Source organism: Melozone crissalis, unplaced genomic scaffold (genome assembly GCF_028551555.1).
Source record: "Melozone crissalis strain CALT ecotype California unplaced genomic scaffold, PUWL_Pcris_2 ptg000029l_1, whole genome shotgun sequence".
In the NCBI taxonomy this organism is placed as follows: domain Eukaryota; kingdom Metazoa; phylum Chordata; class Aves; order Passeriformes; family Passerellidae; genus Melozone; species Melozone crissalis.
In genome coordinates, this window is record NW_026535807.1 from 8,548,571 (window position 1) to 8,570,140 (window position 21,570).

The 21,570-nt window shown below is 37.1% G+C and overlaps 1 protein-coding gene across 1 annotated transcript in view; it reads left to right on the forward strand.

Moving 5' to 3' along the window:
• Positions 1-7,573: 7,573 nt before the first annotated feature.
• The window catches only part of CFAP20DC (CFAP20 domain containing), a 64,267-nt gene continuing 50,270 nt past the window's right edge, over positions 7,574-21,570 (forward strand). The window contains exons 1-5 of the mRNA XM_054280947.1: positions 7,574-7,668; positions 9,915-10,000; positions 12,208-12,297; positions 12,766-12,859; positions 14,767-14,839. Coding sequence (XP_054136922.1) covers positions 9,980-10,000; positions 12,208-12,297; positions 12,766-12,859; positions 14,767-14,839 — 278 coding nt within the window. The 5' untranslated portion in view covers positions 7,574-7,668; positions 9,915-9,979. The remainder of the gene's footprint in view (positions 7,669-9,914; positions 10,001-12,207; positions 12,298-12,765; positions 12,860-14,766; positions 14,840-21,570) is intronic.

Here is a 21,570-nt window from a genome sequence, read left to right on the forward strand (position 1 = left end):
GAATCCTGTGAAAGCTCAGATCACCAGTGCACACAAAAGCACTGTGTGCTTTCACACATATGTATTGCTTTTAGCAATACATCCTGGTAAGAAGTAAATAAATGTACCATTCCACAAACTATCCTCTGTGAGAGTGGCTGCTGCTCCACAGGCAACCCCCAGAACATGGTTCATTAATTTAAAATGGAAGTCAGATAATTCACATTTTATATTTTAAGAGGAATCAGTTAAAGTCATACAGAATTCATGCTTTGGAAGGGAGTAATGCATTTATGTCACATTGCTTACTACCAAGTCTTTGTAGTAGTATCAAGCAAGAATATAAATGTATAAAAAGGAATATCATATTCATTTTGGTAGGTTTAAAATTGCTCATGCTCCCCTCATGACAGAAGAATTTGTCAGCTCCCTCTAAGAAATATACAGAAACATTTGTTTTGAGTTGTTTAAAATGAACCCACCACAAAATTATCTGAGACATGGCTCCCTTCCTTTTCCATCTGCTTACAACAGAAAATAAAAGCTGGCTGTATCCAAAAGAGGAACACAGCTTTAACCTCCACCAGCCTTGGAGGTTTTGACAACCAGCTACTCAGTCAAAACACAGCAAATATTGATTTACATTTCAGATCAAAGATATGAACAAAAGACCAAAGACAGCCAACTTTCAGAATGCACTGTGTAACATAGAAATGTAAGGCATTAGGTCAAGTACTCCAAATCTTCCTCTTGAAATTGGTGACATTTTTTAGTCTTACTTCATATGGAATATCCGAAGACATCAAGCTCCTGAAAGGCTGATGAGAATCCACAGCAGGATGCAGAACAGATGTTATTGATGCTGCCATTAGTGAGAGGTGGGGAGAAATGAAGTCACCACTCATTTGCTCTGGCAGCAGCCAGGCTGACAGGCACTCCCTGGCTGTCCACCCAGCACAGCTCCTCCTGGACACACCACAGCACAGACTTTCTGTTCTGGCTGCTGAGCAGAAAAAACACACAAAGGAGCTTGGACATCTGGGAACTCTGCACTGCAGGAAGAGTTTTAGGAAAGCAGAAACTGGTCAAGATACAAGATAAATGGCCAGGGATATAGAAATGGGGAAATATTATAGAAGAAAAAGGAAAAACGAGTGGGATTGTTGTCTTAAGGGAGTTATGAGAGACAGAGGAAGTTGAGATTGTTGGAGGATATAAATCTGCAAGACATCTGTCTTTATGAAGACTATTTTTCAGAGAAAAATTTTGTAAGAGCCAAAATTAAGAATGCTGCATGGAATCCAGTGACTCAGTCCAAAGAAATTCATTGAAAACTGCAGATGCTGTTTATTTCTCAAAATTTGTATTTTTATGTTTATTTATATTCCAAATCTGCAAAGAATTTTATTTGAAGTTGCTTGTATTTCTGAAAAAATATTAATTTTAAAAAATTAATTTAAAAGAAAACACAACAGAGGCATTTATATGAAGTGCCTACTATGAGAAACCTTAAACCCTAACAATGTGAACAATAATTGAATGAAAAAGAAGTATCAAAACACTAAACAAAGTTGGATGAGCAACATCAAACTATATATTGACTTCTCTTTTTTTCTTGTCAGTAAAAATAAATCAAAGGTGGAGAGAAAGGAAAATAAGCCCCACAGTTATCAGAACAAATAAAGGCTGTGTTTATCCCATTTCAGCACAAAGGAACACAGGAAATGTCAAAATAGAAGATCCCATTTTGACCCATTGCAACCAATATCCTTCTTTCTAATATTTTATGCTGCTTCAAAGGAAATACTCCATGGCATTCTCATTCTTTGTACAAACTATGTGATGGAGAGATGAAGAAATTCCTCTGTGAGTCCAGACAGCCATCCATTTTAGCAGTGGATCATGATGCTGCTCCTGAAATTCCAATTTTTATTCTTGTCTGGGCAAGTTACTAAAACTTTTTAGGTACTATAAACTATCTGCCTTAAGAAGGTCCCAATAATAGTAAATTACAGTGGTTACTTTTTTTTGTATATACACACTACACTCAATGGGATAAAGAGCATGGATCCATTTCAGAGACAAAACTCTGTGCAGCACTGGACTGGTGTGGAGATGGTTTCATTCTGAGAACAGCTTGAAGATTGTTTTATTCCAGACTGAGAACACTCTCCTCCAATTCACAATAGATAATGTGCTGAGTGCATAATACAGAAAATGTACAATGATTTCTTAAGAAATCGTTGGCACCTTAATTGTGTTATAAAAATCAATAGTTTATCATTTAATGGATTTACTGGACAGAGAAGAGTGGCTATGCTATTAAAGTTCCCACCAGTCATCCAGAGGCTGTTTTTCTTTAATCCTATTCAAAAATTCTCTGAATCAAAGAAGCATGACCCAACTACAAAAGGCATTACACAAAATATCCTTCTACACTGCAAAGCTGAAATGAAACAAGCAATAGATTGGCATAGTTTGGGCTGTGTGAAGACTAACTCTGTAAAGCACAGTAGCAGGTGCAAAGAGAACCTGGAAATGTTTTTTATTCCAACATAACTTGCCAAACTTAAGCACAGGTTGCTCCAATACTAAGGCAAACCATGACAGGTTGTCACTTTTCCTGTATGCTTTTCTTGTTATTACATAGCTTTAATGAACTATCCTGAGGGAAAGAAGGGGATTAACACATCCACAGCATAAAGCTGATGGATCTTTCAGTTACAGGAATTCACTGCCTTTCTTCAGCTGATACCACATTTTTTTAATCTGTAAACAGATACCAGTTGCCTCAAAATAAACCAAAAAACCATTAAAAAGGAATAAATTAATAATCTTTTTGACCCTCTGCTAATTGTCTTTCTACATCCATGAATGCTGGCTAACTAGTTAGTCATCCTCATTAAATATATCTTCATGATTTAAGGTTTTAATTGCCTGCTCTGGACCGAAATGTGGCCAACTGGTCACATGGGTGGATTCCTATAAAGCCAGACAAGACATAAGCAGCCAGTTTCCAGTATTACTGTCTGAGGACTCAATGCTTTCTGGAGTGGCACTATACTCCAACACTATTTATTTTACAGAAAGACTACAATTTTTTCCATGCTTTGTCAACGGAATTACTCTGGTGATGGAGAGCTGCCTTTGCTCTCAACTCACCACTGTCCAGTGTGGTGTAAAGAACAGAGAGATGCAGAGGGAATGTCTCCACAACTTTTCCATACCTGCTGCATCTTTGTCTATCCCCTTGTCAGTCCCTTTGACCATGACCCTTCTGGAGTCTCCTTCTGTGTTTGAGCATCAGGAACACATCAGTGAGAGGAAACTTTGTGAAAGTCTAATCTTGGGAGTAGACACCACAAAAATTGGCCCAACTGTTTTGTCATAACTATCCACAACCCTCAAATAAGGATTCTTACAGAAGAATCCTTATTCTTGAGGAATAAGGGTTCCTCAAGAACCTTATTGTGGGGCTTTGGAAAATAGGTTGCAAACTGATTCTCAATTTTAACATATTTACCCAAGAAAATATTTACCCAAGTCTTCTGCAAATTGCTGTTTTCTGAATCAAAGGTGTTACTCCTTCCTTCTAAAAGCAAACCCTTAAGATGATGGAGAGATTATATGCATCTCTCACAGAATTTATTTTTTTCTAGAAGATGAAACAGTCATGCTAATTAATGAATTTCACTTCTTTATTTATTTGAGCAGTAATTCTATTAAAGACCAAGGTACAAATAAAAATGAGAAAAAACTCAGAGCTCATGTACATGATGAAGAAGAAGAGAGCATTCTGCTGGAAATTGTTCAGAGAGCCACAAATAGTAGTGGATACAATGGTGACCAGGCAGTTAAATTACCCTGCATGATGTAATCTTGGCAAACTCACTCCTAGGAGGGTGACTGGCTGAGCAGGAATGTTCAGAGGAAATGCAGAGGGGCCTGGCACTGGGGCAAGCACGCCTTGGCTCCATGGCAGCTGTCACCAAGTGAAGGCTAAGCAGGCAGCAACCCACATCATGTCTCCCTTCCCTGCACATCAAGAATAGAATGAAAGAACTACAGAAAATTTCATAGGATGCCTGGCTGTCTTCTTTTTTAGTTTAAATTGCATTTATAATATATTTAGATCTCAAGACAAAACATAGCATTTTACAAAATACAGTATGAACGAGAAAGATAAGAGATCTCCAGACTACATGAACTGACAGTCTTAAAAGAGCAGAAACCAAACTAATTCAGAAGAGTACTGTACTGAACAGACTGGCAAATGGTCATTAGAGCTGAAATGGAGCTTTACAGAGGGAAGGGAGACTGCCCCAAGTGTGAGCAATGATATGTAATAAGGCTAAGCCAGGAAAGGATGAAGGAAAATACAGAACTATTCCTATGAATATAAACCCAAGCTATATCAGTGGGAGTCCTTCAAAAATGGCTGGGTTTAATATCACACATCAGATATCTAATGCACATTGAATACTCTCCTAAATTAAATCAATTCATTTCCCAGCATGATGCTCCCAACTTCTGAGTATTTTAATTTAAGACAGGAGACATAACCACACCTTATGCTTGGGTTATTTATGAGAAGAAGAGATGCTCATGTGTTCCATTTTCCTAGTCCAAGACACAATAGAAATATCTTCACTGAAATATGTTCTAACATGTAAGGGGTGAAGATAAATGTATTTGAGTTCTCACAGTTTTTCCCAAATTATTACCCAGGCACTTGCTGAACACTCTGCCTTTCCAGGGCTTTGGTAGTTGTACACTGCACAGAGGCTTCAAATATTTAGCCAAAAAAAGTGCATAATCCAGCAGCTCAGGTACCAACTGCAGCCAACCTACAGCTGCAATCTCAAAGAATTAATCATAACAAACACCTTGATTGTCTCATCACTATTTTTACAATGTGTCCCACATCACCATAATTCCAAAACAGAATATCGAAGTATGATGTGCTCAGGCTATTGATGGACCAAATTTAATGACACAAAAGATTTCTTGCCAGTCTTACATTACCTGCAATTTTTGGGTTACAAGACATACGGGGTTTTTTGTAAAACTGGAAAAAAAAACGGGACAGAAATTTCCTTGACAGTATGCCTAAAACCAGTTTCCAGTGGCAGCTGGCAAAGGGTACTTGGGCAGCCCAGATTTGCCCCCAGCATGCAGGTAGCTCTTTACACCTTACACTCACAGATGGCTGCTTCATACAACATTTCGAATTTAGGTTCTTCAGCCCAAATCTCAGTTTTTAACCAGAATTTCTAAACTACTCAGGCCTTAGCATAACTCCTGTCAGAAAGGGTGCAGGGTTTTTAGATACAGTGCTATGTGTAATTAATTTCAAAATTACTTCAGGTTAAACTGTATGTAATGAACTATGTAGTTCGTTTCTGTTGGCTGAAGAACTCCACAATGCTTTTTTAACCTTTCTTTTCCTATCATCATCTCTCTTCTGTCCTTGTTCCATTAACTGTTTTCATTGAATAACCCGTAGCTCTGCTTTAGTATTATTGTTTTCCTTATCTCCAATACCTAAGAACTCTAATCAGTGTAATCCAGTGTATGATAAAACAACATTGGATTTCTTTGAAAATCCTAAGGTAAAATGAGAAAGCTAAATACATCCTAAAACTGATTTAACTCATTCCCTTCCTTGGCAAAATCAGGATGGTACCTTCAGGATGAAAAGCGAGGGAGGTGAGCAGAGCAATGGTGAGCTGAGCACAGCAGGTCCCATCGGGTCTCAGCCTTTCAGTTCATGTGTTTCATTATGCCATGATGGGTTACAAGGTTCTTAATAATTGCTCTTCACAGAAACATTAAGACACACTTTGAGGAAGGAAACGGTATTCCAGTACTTTTTTGTGAAAAGGGTACAAAGTTTCATGAAGAAATGCTGTGATCAAAAAAGCAGTCACTTCAAGGGAAGATCTTCTTTGACTAATATCTCATTATAAAACTCCAGATCAAATTGGTTCCCCATAACCTTGTTCCCAGAGGTTTTTGAAGCCATCGGGAGGTGTTTGCTTGTACTTGTCAGTGATGTTAAACTAATGGGGCTGTCCTTCTTGCTTCCCTCTCACAGGGAAAAATGCCAGACGTCCGAGGCCGCTGTAATTCCTTGAAAACCAAGGACTTTGATGTGGCTGCTGTAGCTCACCCTTCATACCTCTCAAAAAAAAAAAAAAAAAAAAAAAAAAAAAAAAAAAAAAAAACAAACACTAAACAAAACAGAAAAAAAAATAAAAATTGAGACTGCAGCCTTAAAGGGGAAAGGGAAAATATGTTTCATGAGTTGACATGTCAACGACATTTGCACTGGGTGACACGGCGTCATTTCTCACACGCTTGGGGGCACCTGCGAGGGGCCAGCACAGGCTCTGGGACAGCCTCGGCCGTGTGTGAGTGGTTGGTGCGGGACCGGGGACCGCGGGCCCGCAGCCCCCACGGGCCACCGGCACCCCGCACCCCGGAGCCGCCGCCGCTGTCCCCGAGCCGGTACCGGCCCTCAGGGGCCGCGCCGCCCGCGCCGCCATCTTCAACGGCCCCGCCGCCCTCACCCAGGTGAGACCCGGCGGGGACGGAGCGGCCCCGACCCCGGTCCCGATCCTGACCCCGACCCCGATCCCCGATCACCGTCCCGATCGCAGCCCCGGCTCTGGCAGAGGGGCGGCGGAGCCGCGGCCGCGCCGCTGGAGCTGCGCAGCCAAGGGGGAGCCGCAGGTGTCGCGGTCTTGTGTCAAAGCGTTTTGCGGTCCAGTTTTTATAAAGCGAAAGGCTCGGGTTTGAGTTATTTTTCCCTTTAATTCTGCGCGTTGTGCATAAAAGCTTCGCCCGGTGCAGCGCCAGTAGGCTTGCAATAGCTTATTAATGGTCTTTCTGCTCATTTATTATGGTAACTTGTGTTTTGAGAAAATATATGGTGGTGTTACAAACTCAGCTTTAAATATTTAATATGTGGAATTCATTTGTCTGGGAGATACTAAAACCTTTCATCAGTGATGAACTGCTCTCCCTGGCGTGTCCCAGGCACCATAAATCAGCTCTGGCTTTGGGCCCATGATGGTGAGTTATATGTATGAACAGCCTTGGGTCTGAGCCTGTGTGCCCTGCCAAAAATAGTGTATCCGTGTCATTTTTCAATGCAAATTACTAGTATGTGCAAATTCACTTTATTTTGCTTCACAGATATGACTTTGGAATAAAAAAATCTCAAATAAATATTGCTTTGACAGCACCGGGATATTGATCAGAAGCTTGTATTCTTATACTTATGTAAATAGTGCCTTTTAAGATAAGGGACTAACCATGACTATGAAGGGTTTTAGGTCTGTGTCAGTCTGTCCATCCCTGTCTGTCCTGGATTTAGAGAAGTGCTTAGTACTAATTACATTAAGAGAGCATGAAGGTCTGTCTGCATTTGCTGTTTGTGAAATACTCTTTTTGCTTGTCACTTTCAAAGGACCAATTGTTGGAATCCAGGACTACATAAACACAAATATTATTGAAATATACATGAGAAGCCGTCACAGGATGGAGATATTTTTGCAGAGTCCTGAGTGGCTTGGGTGAATGGAAGGAATAAGGGGCTCTTTGGATACTGCTACTTTATTGTTGATGTAAGAAGCATGGTGAAACCAGTGATCAAAGCCACTGCAAAAACCAAGACAACACAAGGTAAATTCGGATAGGAATCTATTCAAAGATAAATATCTTTCATTGTTGCTTAGCTTTATAAATTACTTTCTTGATTATTTGTCGTTGACTGATATGATAGACCTGTGTTTCCAGTTGGACAGACATTCATGGTTCATGGTTCAGGGCACTAAAAGAATAATTTTGATCTCTGACTGAAAAATGAGAAAGCTACTAATCTATGGCATTCTGCAAAGATGTCATAAAAGTCGTATTTATTTGATAACTAGGCAAAAAACTGCTGTTTTTTTTTTTTTTTTTCTAAGTAGTCCCTCTGGATTTTAAGTACTTTTGAATTTTAGACTTTCTGGAGGGACTGGCAAGAGGAAAGGTGAAAAGAGGAAAAATACCACAACTATAAATTTTCCAGATTGTTCTCTCCTTTAAGAATTGCTTACTATAATTAAAGACAATAATACTTGATGCATAATGGAAGCACTTTTTAACATTACCTCAGTAATTACGTGACAAATATGTCATTCACTTAATGGTTTTAGTGACCACCAATCTTAATAGCAAAGGTAATTTCTAGTCTTCATTTGTAGTAATGAAATTTGGTAAGTTATAATTAAGCAATATAGGAGCAAAGATGTATTCAGTGTCACTTGCAGTATTTTACCTGCCTGAATGAAAAACAAACTGAAATTTACTGCTTTCACAGAGGTGTTTACAATGATCAGCTTTGTAGCTGAATGACTTGTCCAAACACAGATGCTTGTAAGCTTTGGGTTTACAAGTTTACCTTCCACTGAAGTTAGGAAGAGTCATCTGGCTATGAATTTGATCAAAATACTAATTACAAGTTTTGATAGGCCTGTTACAAATGCTGTGGGTTTTAAATTTCATTTTCCTTATAATAAAAAAAAAATTTAAACAAACTAATATTTCTGGCAACAGCATGGGATAAATTTACAATATCTGCTTGTTTTTCCATTTTTATTTTTTTTACAAACAACTTTAAGATTTAATTGTTGCTGATTAAAATAAATGTGGATAAATATCAATAGATTTCATCATGTTTTCATAAATGAATGATTATTTACTTTTTCAAATAGAATGGTGCCCTAATCCTTTAGATGGATTCATTCTTCATGAACTCATGCATATTGTCACTGAATTTCTAGTTCATTTGTAGCCATATATGTTTTCATAATTTTTTTTAACTTTGTTACTTTTTGGTTGTGAGAGCTGAACTGTTCATTATGAGAAGCTGTATTTATATTCACCTGGTCAGCATATTGTTTCTATTTGTAAAAAACTAGTTGCAGTCTGGAATAATATCCAGTCATTTAAAATAATTTAATTCTTAAGTTGTTTGTACCAAAACTGAACATGAACAGAAGAAAGTATATCAAATAAAAGTGAGGCAGAGTCCTGTGAAAGGATTCCTGTGTGAGTTGAGGAGCACTTCCAGCTCTCAGTGAAGGTGCTTCCTGTCTCTTGTGGCTGATTTTTCACTGTCTTTGGAGTGACAACTTCTTTTTATGTTCAGGGCCTCTTCACTTTCTGTGGATGCCAGGTGAGCCCCCAGACACTCAGTGTGATCAAAGAAGGACGTCCAGTGTCAGTCCTATTCCCTTTCCACTGTTCCAATCCTGTAACTGCAGACATCTCTTAATTCACAGTGACTTGAGCAGCCCTCAGATGACTGAAGTGCTTGGTTTGAGTCTTACAGTAATCACTGTCAAAGAAGAGTGCTGAATGTGAAAGAAGATAACTTGTCTCAGAAGTCTCTGCCAAATACCTCTAGATGGAGAGATTTCTGTTGCAGCTGTTCCATGTTTCTACTTTTCTATATTGAATGTTAAACTCCTCTTTAATTGTTTTTAATGTTTCCAGTGGGCATTTGAGAGCAAATAGCAATAAAAAAATATGTATCAAAGATTATTTTTAAGCATTTTTAAAGAATGAGAAAGTCTTCATTGATAAAAAATAAGGACTGACATAAAATTACTTGTTGGAATAAGAAAAGGCAGCCCTGGAATATAAGAAAAGGCAGCCCTGAGTACTTGATGCACAAAGAGAATGTTTTCCAAGACAGTGTCAGTGTCAATATTAATATTATTTTGGTGCTAATTCTTTTGCAGTAGCACTCTGATGCAGTTGATACACATTTCTATTCAGAAAAGTACTTTGTAATAGTAGTCACATGTTTTAAAATATGGCTGTATTGTCATAGGATTTTTTTCATGTCAAATCCTAAAGTTGTTTTTTTTTTTGTTTTTCAGCATAGCTTGCAGGTGTCTTTACTGACTGAGAAGCTAAATTATTTTCTGCCTATGAAAGTTGGAAAATGTTCAGAAACCACTATCAGGTAAAACAGAAATAATAATAATTCTAATTTTTACCCATTTTCATTTCATCTCTGAGAGAGCTCAATTAAAATAGCTTATCCTGAGATGCAAAAAGTCCAGCTACAGGAGTGTTTTGGAGTGTTTCATAATTCAGTATTTTTGGAGAAGTGTTATGAAGAAGTGGGTACCTGCTGATGCTGTCTGGTCTAGAATGGGCACAACATGAGTTTGCCAATGGCTTTTGTTCTTTACCCTTGTGGGCCAGGGAAGGCACAACTGCTTCCATGTTGTCATGGAAGGAGTCCCAGCTCCTAAGGTGTGGTCAGAAAAGGGGGTTGGTTTATGCCCTTGGTACAGCACAAGCATGTGACAGCAGCAGTCACATCATTAGGAGCTTCATTATCCCTTTTACTCCTTCCTGGCCTCTCTTTCCACCACACTTTGCCTTCCCTTTCTCTGCACCAATCCCATCCCAAAAGAACAGCCCACCCTAACTACATTTTCCCCACTGGTCCCAAATATTTTACTTCTGTATCCAAAATTGATATTCCTGATGCCGTTCCCTAGGCTGTCTCAGCTTTTCATGGAATTTCTGATGCCTAGCTCCCACTGACTTTGCTCCCAGAGATGCCCCATACTCCCCTGCAGTTGATTGTGGAGTTTGTGGTTTCTTGCCTAACTTCACTGGAACCCCTCATGAGGCCTAACAATCCTCCACAGCACCAAGTAACTTTTGTCAGCAAAAGTAGCATCACTGTTTGTTTGACATTTTCTCATGTCAAACAAACAGTGTCTGGTATTTTTACATGTCCTGTTCAGTTTAACCTCAAATCAGGGCCAATTCAAGGGCTGTGCTATTAACAAAATGTATTTGTAAAGATGGAAGAAAAAGCCACTTGTTTAAGATTTGCTGCAAGCACATACAGCTTAGCAGTTAAAAATCTTTCTTAACTTTTTGAGAACTTGATCCTGTAGTCCTTAAATGAATTGGGTAACTTGAAAATTGATAGTATATCATATTAAAAATCCATCCATTGTAAGTTTAAAAAATATTTTGGCCAGAGTTTATGGAATGCCATTTTGAATTTCCTTAGAATTGACTAAGTCAATCACTGGATCAGCCATGTGGCTGGAGCTGCCAGGTGTGTGTGGGCAGAGGAAAATACCTAATTCATATACAGTGCAGAGTTGATGTTCTCTGAAAAACTAATCTGAGGAGCATTTCTTTTGCTTGCCCCTCTTGCTCATTCTGACTTGCAGGCAATTGCTTGGGCAGCTGAGCATAAGGAGAATTGGGGAGTGCAGGCAACTAGAAATGAGAAGGGAACGGCAGAGTTGTAATGATTTATTAGGTCAACCATGCTGCTGAAAAATGCTTAGCAAACTGTAGGCTCAGTGCATCAGATGTCACAAAAAATGCCACATCAAATGACAAAAATCTAGAGGTGAATAATTCCCTAAGCAGAGATGATGAAGCCAACCTCCCCAAGAGCCTGTGTTGGAATTCCTTGAGGTCCAGTAGGCCCGTGCTCTGTGTCAGGAGTTTTCACCTGACAGGGACATCCATAATAATCTTTTTCCAGTAGTAATTCTCTGTTCCCTCATGAAGGCTGTAGCTTTTTTCATGGTGATACTGCCTGGAACAGATCTACTCCCAGGCTGCTTAAGTTGGCCCAGAAAAGTTAGTAAGTTTTTTTTTTGTCAAATCGGGTTGAAATTTGGTAACTTAGAAAAGTTACTGCAAAATATGTAGGCAGAGCCATTCACATATGTAGACAAATGGTGTAAACTTCATTTCCTTTGGAGATCAGACAAAACATCCAATCTGCATCACCTTTTATTTTTTAGCGGCATGTTTTAAAACTCACTTCATTTGGCAAATTGTGGAAATGAATCTTATCCAAATATAAATTAGTCATCTCTTGCATAGTTTTTGAATGTCTACAATAATTTTGCTTTTTAGAGAATGACATAATAAATAAAATAATTTAAAAATACTCCATAGTATTCCTTCAATTTTATCTTCTAATCCTCTAGTAAAGCCAAATATTGACTACACTAATTGATATGTTATAGTAGTCTAGAAGCTGTTATTTATATTCTGATGTCTGACTGATCAGTAGTACTGACTGTGGTAACAATATGATACAGAGGGATTCTTAGGTTCTCATCTTGACCCTTGATAATTTAGTGCTGGCTGATGTATCCTCAAACCATTTTATCATAGGGGGGCCGGTTTGTTGAAATATTCAGTGCTCAAGGCAAGAACCCAGGAGCAAAATGGAAGATTTTTGGCAACCCATCAGCTATATCAAAAGTAAGTTTTTAAAGAAATCTATGAAACCTAGAGTAGAAACCAGAAAAATGTGAATGAAGCTTAAAATTAGAAGGTAATGAGGGCTTTGACCTGACAGTGGAGTTGTCACTTACAGTTCTATCATTTTGGCAGACTAAATGACTACTTAAATTACTTCTGTATGCCTGCTTGCAAACTGAGTTGGTCACAGTGTAATTTTACAGTTTAAATATTTAGAAAGTAATTTTGGCACTCTGGTAACCAGTGAATTGAGCTTTGCTCACTGACTCGTGAATCCTGTTTGTCAGCAATATTTGTTCATAAAACACACAAGTAAAGGACATATTTTTGTGGATTATATTTTTGCCATCAAATGTGAGCCAGTCATACTTGCAGTGCCATCTGCATTTTCTGATATGTTACTAGCATGGTTGGCTGACAGGAGGAGAATTCTGTCAGGATGTTTATGTTTGTTGTTCCTTTCTGTAGGAATACGACAAAGAACTAAAAGGCTTTGTTTTTGTACTTGAAGGAAACAGTCTAATCAACAAAATGAAGCTACCAAGGGAAACCAAACAAACTTGTGAGTATCAAAGAATTCAATGTCTGTGATGCTGTTCTGATTATTACATCAATCTTATATTGAAATGCTAAACATTGTTCTCCCTTAGTTCAGACATAATTCAGCATGGAAAAGTTTTTTAAGTTTTTAGCAGGTCAGTGACAAATAAGTAAAACTTACAGAAATGCCATATTAGAGTAAATGCTGTAGGGAAGATCTAACATGTCCTGGTGCTGCCAAGGTCACTTTGTACCTGATCCTGCTACAGACCAATATCTGATAAATAACTCTGATTCCATTCAGCACTTAATAAAGTCAGTAATTCTACTGGCATTAATGAATGGAAACTAGGTTCTTGTCCCCTTTCTTATTTTACTTTTTAAAGAATTTTTAGTTTTGTATCAAATAAGCGCTAGTGGTACAAGAAATTTATACCCAAATTTCCTCTCTGTTCAGGTAATCAGTGTTTAAGGGTACTGTGGAGTGTTTTCCCAGGGTGTCTGTTGCACCACAATAATCCAGAGTCCAAGCAGTCTGCAATACAGAAGTCATAATATGCCTTAAACTCCATGAGAGGGTGCTGTACCTTGTAAGGCTTGTAGGAGTGACTTGAGCTGGCTTAGAATTAACTGCTTGCTTTTAAAGAAAAATTGAGATGGTGATTTTAAACAAATGGTATGGGAATCTTTTAGTGTACTTCTAATGTAGGGTATACAGTAACACGTAGGTTTCTCCCAATAAACACCAAAAAAAAAAATTTCTTGGGCTGGTGACTGTGTAAGGCCTTTAAGTTTAGTCTGATTTTCATGAAAGAAATTGGCTGTTATCTTCATTAAAATTACTATTAATGCAATGTATATTTTTGAGAAACCAAACTAATTTATTTTCAATGGTACAACAAACTAATACAGCAAACAGTAAACAATTAAAAGAAAAACAGTTGCTAACTGTTACTAAATATTAAAATGAGGATTAAGAATTTATTGTGTGGGTAATCACTGCTAAAAATAGTTTGGTTTTAAATTTACTGTAGCTAATGCTGCAATACTGCAGTCAGGTTTCCATCTGTTACCAGTCTGTTTCCTTCTGTTTGGTCTCTTCCTCTCTTGAGGTGTATGTACCTCAAGTATTTCATTAATCAATATATGGTCTCCCAGTTGCACTGGAACTTTGTATACTCTTCCAAAATAAAAGCTACTATATATGCAAATCTAATTTGAAGTTTTAAGGTGTCTTTTGGCCCTCAAAAGAAGAAAGTTCTGATGTGTCATTCTTTAGAGGAGGAGCCAGTGTTGCTGTTCAGGCTTGTGAAGTCAATGAAAAGCAGCCTTTGTGTCATCCCTGATGGAATATCTGAGAAAACAACATATGGTTCAATTCAGACAGCTTTGTACTGTTTTCCCTTGATAGGAAGCTACCTGAATCTTTTTGTTTGCTCCCTCAGTCAAACTCCTTTGTTATTATTCTAAAAATCAGAAGCCTCCACTGAGACGCATTGTCATGATCTGAATTGCATTCTTACCCAAGAGCTTTGTTGAAGTTGCTTAGTAAGGTGTAAATTGTCACCAACATGAGCGCAAGTTTAATGCCACTATAAGATAATCTTGATAGGACAGTATTGCTTCATTTTATAATTCTCATGGGATATTTATTGTCTTCATGCTCTTGGAGCAGAAAAATTGTAAGCTAAAAAAAAGGCTCCATTTACTTTCATGAGAATTCCACCAAAGCCACAAATGGACTTTTAAAACAATACTTTTATTGCAGTTTGAATTGGATTTCTTCAGGTTTTTCTCCTGTTCATATGTTGTGTGAACCTTGGGAAATAGTGTGGTAGGAGCATAGCATATGGTACAAAATGGAAATGCTGGATGGTGAAATGTGCATCTGCATGCACACAGCTTTTTTTTTTTTTTTCCTGTTTCTAGTGGGACTGGTGCAGCAATATCTGACACTTCAGATTTTTGTGCCATTGGGAAAAGACTTCGCCACTGAGTTACTGTAAGATGCATAAAATTTCTTTGAATACTTAAAGTGAATTCTTGATTGAGGTCATTAATTGTGGTGGCATATTTTGCATTAAAGCATGGTGACTTGTCAAGTCAATAAAAAGTAATTAAGCTAATGAGATCGTTATTTCTTAGATGTTTTAAATACTGACATTCCTTTGAAGACAGAACAAACTCCAAAAAATCCTGAATGAAGATGATGAAAAATCTGGAGAAATGGAGCACAAATTTATCAAACACATGAAAATACTGGAGCATGAGGACTGCCTGAAAATTCATGAGACTTATTCATTAGTCATAAGAGAGGGCCCTTTGGTCCAAGGCAAAAAGAAATACATATTCTAATAACTGGAGGAGAAAAACACAACCAAACAAATGCTAAAAAGCTAGAGAAACAAATGGAGTACTCGATTGGTATAATTTGTTCCACACTGTGAAGAAAGAGAGATACAGCAGAAACAGACATTTTATTAGTTAGGTGTGAAATGATTTAATAGAGTTTTAAACTTGGGCCGTTGTCAGGCTTTGGACAACATTTCTCCCTTAGTGACACCATCTGTTTATACTATATATAAACAGCACAACTCACTCAGCTTTGTAGCCCATAGAATATCTGAGATTGGACTAAGAAAAGAAATCTTGGGCCATTAGAAGCCCTGCAAGCAAAGATGAGTTGAATGATATCAATTAAATTAGCAATTAAATCGTGTAAAGTGAAAGAAGGATTTTATTTTTGTTTGACTTTCTGTAAGTTTGCATTCAAAGGGAAAAACAAACAGGGTATGTCATGCAACAGAGGCCAAACACCAAGTACCAACTCAAAACCAAGATTTGTTTCTCATGTTCATTCTGCAGGCAGGGGCAGAGATTTAATGACAGGTGCAGGAATTCAGATTTTTTTGTAGCGTCATCTTCAGTTTGATTCTTTTGGGTATTTGACACCTTCTTAACAAGAACCTCTTTTCTACTTCTACTAATTTCATTTTTCTCATTGCTTGCTTTTTTTGATAAAAACATTTTCTATCACCTCTCCCACCCTTATTTACCTTTTCTCTTTCCAGCTTATATTTAGACTTCACATTTTTTAATATTTTCTTTCTATTTCCTGTTCCCATCTTTACTGTGTCCCTCTTATAAAAGCAAATATATGTTTCTATTATATTCTTAGATACTTTTATAGATTTATATACATGTATATTGTATTTGCTATATATATTTTTTATGTAACATATACTATATTGCTATATAATGCATGTAATAGAAACCATATTAACTGTATTTTCTCTGGAGCTCCAGTTACTTTGAATGAAGGTGTTTATGTCTTAAAAGTACAATATCAGTTGTTCCCCACTGAGTGCAGCTGTATTAAAAAGTTAATAAAAGTTCTTTAAAAATAGTTTTAATACTGAGTTTTGTATTTGAAATCAACTGTAACTTACTTGTACCCATAAAGTCCTTCAATACTTGCAGAATAGACAATGCATTATTTTATCCTAGCAGACTTAAGATAATCCAGTAAATAATAAATACAAGTCCTTCTTGCCATGTGACTGCTGTTCAGTTCCCTTCTTTCCAGATGTTCTGAAAGCAATCTCTTGCTTGTTTGCAGACAGAGTGTTGATGGTGTTGTTGCTTTCTGAAGTTTAATGTTCAAAGGTGGTTTCTTACACAACCTGACTACTTAGTCTTGAATCTTTGAGCAGCTTCAAGTAAAATAGATAGCATGCCCAGCTATGAAATTTACTGTGTGTAAAAATCACTGACAAGTTTTGTAATAGCTGGGCATGAAGCTTTATGTTGCATTTCTTGCTCTCCCATTCTGCAGAGAGATGGAAATAGGAATTTAGTTTGAGCCTCATCTTCTTTTGCATTCTGTTCAGTGATTGATTTGGTCAGCAAACAAGAATTTCTTCAAGACCATCCATCACTGCTGGCATCAGCAGAGCTAAACTTTCTAACTTGCTGCTGTCAACCAGTCATTCGAGATTCCTGCCATAAATACTGAAATGTACAAACCATATATTAGCTGGTTTATCTTTTCTTCAGAAGAAATCTTAATAGAATTTTAGATACTTTTTAATGTGGCATGATTAGATGAATACCCCCACATTAACAGTCAATGTATTGATCTGTGTAGAAATGTGTAAAATAGATTGTGGATGAAAAATTTGATGAAGCATAATAAAATCACAACTAAGGTAGAGAGCATGTAATTTATGCAGCTTCTTTGGAGCAAATAATAGCAAAGCTATTAGTAATGCTGAACATAGCTGTCTGCTGCAAATGCAGTAGCCAGTTGTTAAATCTTCAGTGTTATGGATTTTGCTACTTTTCTGAAAAAGCAAAGGTAACTCAATGTTTGAAAAAATATTTGCATGTAAAAGAAAACAGCATCTGGCTTGTGTTGTCATTTTTGCTTTAATTCCCAGTGCATGGACATGTGGGTGTTAGTACTTCTGCTTGGCATTTTGACAAGCACTCAAACATTTATTCTTAAAGAACTGTAATGCCAGTCATGGTCACACTTTGTTTCTGATATGGTTTTTCTCAGTGTTTGGTATCACATGAAATTAGCACATCTTGTAATGGAAAGTTTTAGAGCAAATGAGTAGAGCAGTTGGTGTGCAGAAACAAACCATAGAAATTGTACCATAGCATAAAAAAAAAAATTAGAAGGAAACAAAAAGAAAACAAAAAGAGCAGACTGGTCTACTCTAAGAACAAGGATGAGGTGCTCAATTCCTGGTTGTGTACTGAAACATTTTGTGGTCTTATATGAGTCCCTGTGTATTGTTCTCTTTTTTCCCCAGTTCAGGCATGGTTCTTACTCATCCATTGCTGCAGCTCTGAAGTCACACTGCTTCTCTCCGTGTTGGCCAAAACCTGCTGCTTCAAACTTGTTTAAATCTTAGCATGGTAAACAGCTGTAAAACATGTGGCACAACTTGTAGCTGGGTGATCTGAGTTCTGTTAAGAGCTCCCCTCAGCTCTGCCATGAAAAGCTGCAGAGCAAACATGCCCATTGTCAGTGAGAGCTGCAGCTGCCCCCAAGCCCAGACGTGGTGCTCAGTATTAAAGTGCTGTGGGGCTCTGCTGTGCTGCCCCTTCCTCGAATCACTCAGTACCTCATGGACCATCTTTCCAGCCAGAATGTGCTGAGGATTCACAGGATTGCTCATTCACTCTAATGGTACCTATGTCTCCTAATTTCTTAATTCTTCCTGGTGTTCCAACCTCAGACTTTCAACCTTTGCTCAGCTGGCAGAGCACTTATCAACAGGTTGGCTCAGTTACTATCCCACTATTCATAGTCAAATTAGCTTTGTTTGCCACTAGCCTTAGCCAGCTCCAGAAGGCATCAGCTCTTGTTATATTCTGAATTAATGCAAACTCTGTGAGTTTCAAACTCTGGAACATACCTGATAAGTTTTCTGTTGAAGCTAGTTATGTATGAAGGAATCTGTAGGCGAAAAGGTGTTAAAAATCTCTTCATTCCTGAAGTAGTTGTGCTTGCTGCTAAGAAATCTTATTGCAAGGCCTGTGAACAGTACAGTGGAATATATATTTTGATACAATATTTCCTGTTTTCAAACATTTGTTTCTATAAATATAAGCTTATTACTTTGAGATTTTTAATAACCACAACATAATAGGTTTTACAAGTATAGCTAATTTATTCATAGATACCATAACAGTTTGAATTTATGTGAATTAGATGCTATCATAATCAGTCATCATTTTAGCTTTGCTGACAGAGATATCATAAATTATTCATGTTAACCTAAACACCCAGCATGTTTTCAGATACAGAACAATATGAATCTTGGTTAGTCTTGTAAAACTTAGACCAATCTCTTAAAATTGAAAGCAGGACATAGATGCTAACTCTATCATGTACATCTGAAATTATTGGAAGATTTTAGATAGAGAATGAAGGTAAACTTTATTGAATAGATTTAGCTGAGAGATTATTTGAAATTCTGGTATTTAGTAGCATGAGACATGTTCCTTGATTATTTTGTGAAGCAGGAGTGAAATACAGAAATATTCTTAGAAGTATTAGGGTACGCTGAATTTCATAATTTACAAAGGAGATTTTAACTCATATATTTGAAAGTTAAAAAATTTTAATAACTCTCCCAGTCATCACATCTTCTAGAACTTTAGATGGAAGCACTAATAAGTACTAAAGTATTAATTATTTTGGTTGGGAGAGGTCAGGATTCACCATTTCTTCATAACTGCTCATATTTTGAAAGATTTTCATTCTCACAACCAGATTTGATGATTCTTGTTTTGTGCCTGCCACTTGTGTTACTCATTCTTTATGGACACTGGTTAAGGGCACTTTATGGGGTTTTTTTCTTAATGCTCTCCAAAAAAAAACCACTATCAACAGGAAATTCCAGTATACAGTACAACTTGTTCTCTAGTCTGGATGACATATCAGTCTTCCAGATCTCTTATTTTGTAGAGATTTGATGATTTTCAATGTAACTACTTCTGTTTTTTGGGGGGCAGGATACATTGTTCTGGGTTGCAGATCAGACAGGCACTTCAGTAATGTGATATCTCCTACAAGACCAATTTACAAGTAGCATATAAAATAAAATGTATGTGAAGTACAGGGTGCCTCTGAATAAGGAAATTTGAGAATCTGCAAGCATGGCAAATCAGCTGACAATTGGTATTACTTTGTTTTTTGTCTTTAAAATGGAGGTGGTGATGATGATAATGATGTAACCTGTAATGTTTAGGAAGCAAATGCCTTTATGGAGAAAATGGCACTACAGTTGTTAAGGACTAATGTACTAATAGTGAAGCATTAGCAAAGAATTCTCTCTGGATTTTGACCAGGATACAAAGAGATTTCTGTTAGTATTAAATTGCATGGGAGCTTAGCAACATCGATGAAATACCTGCTTTTATGTTTGGTAAACTTCCAGGTTGCATCATTTATAAAGAGAAAGCCACTTTCATTTGAAGACCAAGTGATCCTGACAAATGAAGCATCCCTTCAATAGTTCAGTATTGTTTTTTCCTAAGTTCATTTTTAGCCTTGAATTGAACATTAACAAATGGTTATAAATTATTATCCATTTATCCATAGAGAAGCAAAGTGAATAGGCAATCTGAGCAGATGAGTCTATCTGTGCTCTTGGGTAGTTGCTGCCATTCACTTGCAATCTCACTATAGTTACCATTGTGAGCAAAATAGCCAATCAAATTTGAAGATGTAAAATAAAATTGAAAATTGAATTGGAAGGTAATTTTACTTTCAAATGGCTTGCAAATGTAGATGTTAAGTGTGAAATGAATGCAGTTAATGACCATAGCTGGAAGAGTTATGCACCTGCTGATCACAGGAATATTATTATAAATGAGGTTGATTTTCTTGTTGACCACCTCATTTTTCTCAACATGGTCTCATTACTTTTCTATCACATCTGACCCTTAGATATAAATACTCAAGCACAGACATAATAAAAATACATTAACTCCCATATAGATTTTTAAAATTCATCTTTGAAAATCAAGATGTGTGCTGCAGATGTTTCTTGCGATTGTAGGTTTAACATAAGTTCTACTCTTGGATAGCAGGAAAAAAAGTTGTGTGCCACCAAAAGTACTCTGGACTCATTTTCTAACTGAGAGATCTGATGTTCTAGCTCCCATTGTCTGAATTATTTCAGAAAAGAGTTTCTCCAGACCCTTTCTTTATTTTTATTTTCCAATAAGCAGTGTAATTGAAAAGTCTGAAAGTTACACTAACTCCTGATTATCTTCCTTCTCCTGGGAAATAAATTATTTTATATAATTTTAAGGCCATTTTCTTTTTTTTTAATTTACCTGTTAGAATGTTTCATCTACTTCTGCCTGTGAAATATAAGTATTTTTATTATTTTAAATGTATTTACAAAAATAAATTACACTTCTTTAGGAGTGATTATATCTGAGCATCTCAGGTTTGCCCCTTCCTTATGGCACATCTATTGTCGTAAAAAGTCTTACTTTAGACTTATATGGCAGAGTCTGATATAAATGTATGTCTTTTGATCAAAACAAATGTGTTCAATGTTACATTCTGGAATGTAACTGAGTTGTAAATTTACCAATGGCCCTTCTATAACCAAGGTTCTTATTTTTTCTTCGTGAGGGAGAGAGATAAACCTATTCATATAGAAAATAAATAATAAAATTTAAACATATTGAACTGATAGTATAGAGTAAACTTAGGTTTATTGCCAGTTGTTTGGAAATATGCATGACTTAATTCTAGGCTCTACTGCTGTGTTATAGCCTCATTTAAAGCACCATTCTCTGTTGAGAATTATGCAGTTTGGGGTTCAGCAGGGATGGTATTTTTGTTTCTCAGTACTCAGGTTATTGCAGCTGCCTGGTTTCTCAGCACAATTGCTCAGCTCTAAATACAACCAGGAAATCCAGGGAGCTTCAAGCAACCATTGCTCCACTGCTTTGGACTTCTTTGGTGCACTGAATTTTAGCACTTCTGAACACCCAAGATTTAGAGTGAAGAGTTTCTGGAAACTAGATTCATAGGTTTTTCACCAAAGGCTATATGGGAAGTAAAGTGATGGCTGGAATTATGCCTTAATCAAAAGCTTAGCTGTGTGGCCCATTTGTTGGTGATCTTCATGGAATTATTTCACATCTTGCTTAAACTTCTTCAAAAGATCAAGCCCAGGTACCAGCACTGTAAGA